The 4,805-nt window shown below is 23.9% G+C and overlaps 1 protein-coding gene across 1 annotated transcript; it reads left to right on the top strand.

Annotated features, from left to right (window-relative positions):
* Nucleotides 1-1,924: 1,924 nt before the first annotated feature.
* On the top strand, nt 1,925-4,126 carry LOC135929718 (uncharacterized; the record flags this gene model as incomplete). Its single annotated transcript, XM_065466422.1, has 4 exons — nt 1,925-2,013; nt 2,680-3,255; nt 3,949-3,958; nt 4,002-4,126. Coding segments are annotated over 4 exons (777 nt in total), but the record flags the coding sequence as incomplete, so codon positions are not given.
* Between the last annotated feature and the right edge of the window lie 679 nt (nt 4,127-4,805).

Raw genomic sequence — 4,805 nt, 5'->3', positions numbered from 1 at the left:
AATTTTTTTAAAAATTTTTGGGATTTTAAAAATATTTTATTTTTTTGACCCATTTGTTGTAAACTAACATATTTAAACATAAAATGAAAAAATTTTTAAGTTTCCATCATTATTTTTGGAGTTATGATGTGGATTCTCAGTTTAGCAATTTTTTAATTTTTTTAAAAATTTTTGGGATTTTAAAAATATTTTATTTTTTTGACCCATTTGGTGTAAACTAACATTTTTAAACATAAACATAAAAGAAAAAATTTTTAAGTTTCCATCATTATTTTTGGAGTTATGATGTGGATTCTCAGTTTAGCAATTTTTTAATTTTTTTAAAAATTTTTGGGATTTTAAAAATATTTTATTTTTTTGACCCATTTGTTGTAAACTAACATATTTAAACATAAAATGAAAAAATTTTTAAGTTTCCATCATTATTTTTGGAGTTACAATGTGGATTCTCAGTTTAGCAATTTTTTAATTTTTTTAAAATTTTTGGGATTTTAAAAATATTTTATTTTTTTGACTCATTTGGTGTAAACTAACATATTTAAACATAAAATGAAAAATTTTTTAAGTTTCCATCATTATTTTTGGAGTTATGATGTGGATTCTCAGTTTAGCAATTTTTTAATTTTTTTAAAATTTTTGGGATTTTAAAAATATTTTATTTTTTGACTCATTTGGTGTAAACTAACTTATTTAAACATAAAATGAAAAAAATTTTAAGTTTCCATCATTATTTTTGGAGTTATGATGTGGATTCTCAGTTTAGTCTATTTTTTAACTTTTTTAAAAATTTTTGGGATTTTAAAAATATTTTATTTTTTTGACTAATTTGGTGTAAACTAACTTATTTAAACATAAAATGAAAAAATTTTTAAGTTTCCATCATTATTTTTGGAGTTATGATGTGGATTCTCAGTTTAGTCAATTTTTTAATTTTTTTTTAAATTTTTGGGATTTTAAAAGTATTTTATTTTTTTTGACTCATTTGGTGTAAACTAACATATTGAAACATAAAATGAAAAATTTTTAAGTTTCCATCATTTATTTTGGAGTTATGATGTGGATTCTCAGTTTAGTCAATTTTTTAATTTTTTTAAAAATTTTTGGGATTTTAAAAATATTTTATTTTTTTTGACTAATTTGGTGTAAACTAACTTATTTAAACATAAAATGAAAAAATTTTTAAGTTTCCATCATTATTTTTGGAGTTATTAAAAAATAGAATTTGTATTTTGTGAAAGATCAAATTTCATATTTCTTTCCTTAAACATTTTTTCCCCACATAAAATTTAATTTACAGATACAGCAGAAAATATTTTAGTAGCGGCGTAGATGAAACTAATTATCATCAAGTCAAAAAAATCATGGGTCTCCTAGTATATTCTCCTAAAGATGTCTCTGAAGCTTATCAAGTTAATTTTAAATATTTAAAGAAAAAAAATCAAATATAATTGCAACTTTTTCGAATAATTTGACATTTTTCTATTTTTTTATGGTGAAATACTGTTCTGTCACATTTGAATCTGATTCTTATTTATGAATCTTAATTGTGCTTACAAATCGAGTGGCGGCATGTGTGTTAAAACGCCTATTTGTATAAAATAAATTTAAAAAAAACAGATTTTAAAACGGTTATTAATTTGTACAGCAAGTTGTCATTTTTAAAATATATTTTTGAAATAAATGAAAACTCTTTTTTTAAGTAAGATAAGTAAATATTGTCCGCATTTAAAAAGGTTTTTTAGCAGTACATATGAATATGCATTATAAATATTTTTTAAATATATTTCTTTTTTCAAAAATATGAATTATAGGCTTATATAAATTTCGAATTTAAAAAATAATTATATTAGTATTTAACATAATTTTATTTTCTAGGAATACCTTAGCGATGATAGATGGGTAGATTTGGTTCATTCATTCATTCAGAGACGCCATATTTAAAATGTACCAGCTCGATAAACAGTCTATATTCTGCATCACCTTGCAAGCCGGACTGGCGTCTCTCAAAACACCGTTAAAAAAAACTTTACATGAATTTATAAATCTCGTTTATTTACGCTGCATTTATAGTTAACGCGTTATTTTCAAGCGTTGCGTTATTTAAGGCAGCGTTATTACAACTTATTCAGTTTTATAACTAATTTAAGATAAAGCTAGAGATAATTATTTTAAAAATAATGTACCTTTTTATTGAATCCGTTATTAACTTTATAATCGTATAACATATTTTTTCTCAACGCATTCGCAACATATGTATTTCAAATGTTATCATACATCATAATGCCCCATATTTATTCATTTTTACCTATTTATTGGCTTTATTTTATATGATTATTAAAAAAAAATTGTTTTTTTTGTAAATTTTTTAAAATTTTAAATCATTCATATTATCGCCTCTTTTTTAATTTTAAAATGACCACCTGAAATTGTCTGAATTGTTTTTTCCCACAGGTATAGGGGTTTCCTTTGCGACGAAATTGTCTGAAATTTACAGGGTATATACTTTAAACATGCTGACACACGATTCAGACTAAATAAATGATTTAAGTTTTACAAATTTGCAAAAAAAAACCTAGTTTAACAAACTGAATTTTCAAACTCCTATGACACATACACAAATATTTATTGTTATATATTTGAATATTAGTTTAAAACTTGTTAATTTAAAATAAAATAAAGTCAATGCAATACGAATAAATACGATTCTTATTGCAAGGACAAAGAAAATGCCGCGACAAGCTCTGCAACCTCCAAGCGACGCAAAAAAGTTACTTCATCGGCTGCCACGGCTCCTGTTTCGTTATCATCTGCTTTTATTTCAAGTCTATTACCTGCTGTTGCAACTCCCGCTTCACTAGCGCCTGCAATCGTTTCAACTTTATCTCCTTCTACTCCCATTATATCATCTGCTTATACTTCAACTTTGTCATCTGACGACTCGACTCCTATTACGCCTTTAACGAATATTTCTACTTCCGCTATTATATTCTCAACTTCCTTTACTTCAGTGCCTTCTCTATCTTCTACTCTTATTCCAGCTGTCTCTACCCCATCTACGCTAATTACTTCTAACACATCATCTGCTTCTAGCAGTAGTTACGTGGCCGACCCCCGATGTCCAGTGTGTAATTCTAAAATGGCCCTATTGTGCCGAGATCTTCCCTTTGCTCACAGCACTCAATCCCGTTTGATTTGTAGAATCGGGCGAGAACCTTTGGATGATACCAACCCTCCTCTCATGTTACCGGGAAAAAGGTTAGAATAACACGATTGGGATTAGCAAAATATTTTATGTTTTCGAAATGATAAATTCTGAAATTTTCTACACATTTTTCTCCAAATTATATAAGATATACCGTTTCTTTGTTTATTTAAATGCTTAAATAATATATTTTTTTAAATTAAACATGTTCATAAATCTTTATAAGTGTATTCCTTACAACAGAAATTTGGATAACATTAGATTAGTAATCTCATTAATAAGGATAATATTAAATTTTTTCAAAATCTAAAAATATACAGAAATTCTAAAAATAATTATTTTAAAAACATTTAGGCTACTATATTTATTAAAATCTTTTAATTTTAAATAAATTATTATTTCAAATTTATTAAAATGGTTAAAAAAAAATTTTTTTTGTAATAAAAGCGAAAAATTCATATTTATTAATTAAATATTAGAATGTAAAATACTTTTCAAGCTGAGAGTGAACTAATGAAGAGGCTGGAAAACCAAGAGAAAATAATAGTCATTCATGAGAATTATCCAGTCGCCTCTTTGATATGATTATGATCATGACCCAGTCAAAACGAAAAAATGAATGAAATGGATTGATTACAAAAATACTATTCTTAAATTTATTATCTTTCAAAATTTCATAAAAATGATTAATTATTGGTATATTATTAATTTTTTAATCGCCATTCTTCCACTAAAATTACATCAAGGAAGTTGGATGTATGTAACATTATAAAATAAACTTTAATTCTTTTTTGTTTAGGCATTGCAGCAAATGGCAGCTAATAACGAAAACAAAATCACTTGCCCACAAACGAGAGAGTCCTTTGCCTTTGGCCAATTTGAGAAAGTTTACATCTTGTGAAAACCCCTAAAATCCAAACTCAATTATTTAATTAGTAAAACTAAAAAATTGTACTCATATTTTAAAAAATTATTATTTATTTGTTAAAAATTAATTCGAATGAATTTTAAGGGGAATATATTGTACTATATTAATATTTACCCAAATTTTAATTTATTTAATAATATATTTCTTTATTCTGTGTCAAATAAATATTTTGAAATATTTATGTATTACTTGTCAAATATTTATGAATCCAAAATATCAATTAATCTATTTTTGAATAATATTATTATTCAAACTTTTTTTTAACTTCTTATATATATATTCTTAAATTTTTGAATTTAAGGTTTTAATATATTATATTTTTGATTAATTATTAAAATAATATTTTTAGAAAAACAATCATTTTTTTTTTAAAGTTCAATGTGAATAAAATATTTTTAAAATAAATAAAATTTTTTTAAAAAAAATAAAATTATATGAAATATTTAGGGCGCATTATCGTCTGCTTTAAAAAGTTGATAAAATTAAATATAATTAATTTGCATTTCGTATAATTTTGAAGATATACAAACAATAATTTGAAGAATTAAATTGATATTTTGAAATGTTCTATTCTCATGATATATTACAAAAGAGAGGAGGAAAATTCGGAGTTATTTGGTAAAACTTTCAATCAAAATAAAATATTAATAATATTACTGTTGTTCTTGTGTCATA

This window comes from Gordionus sp. m RMFG-2023, chromosome 5 (genome assembly GCF_954871325.1).
Source record: "Gordionus sp. m RMFG-2023 chromosome 5, tfGorSpeb1-WG-v2, whole genome shotgun sequence".
Taxonomy (NCBI): domain Eukaryota; kingdom Metazoa; phylum Nematomorpha; class Gordioida; order Chordodea; family Parachordodidae; genus Gordionus; species Gordionus sp. m RMFG-2023.
This window is presented reverse-complemented; position numbering and strand designations above follow the sequence as displayed.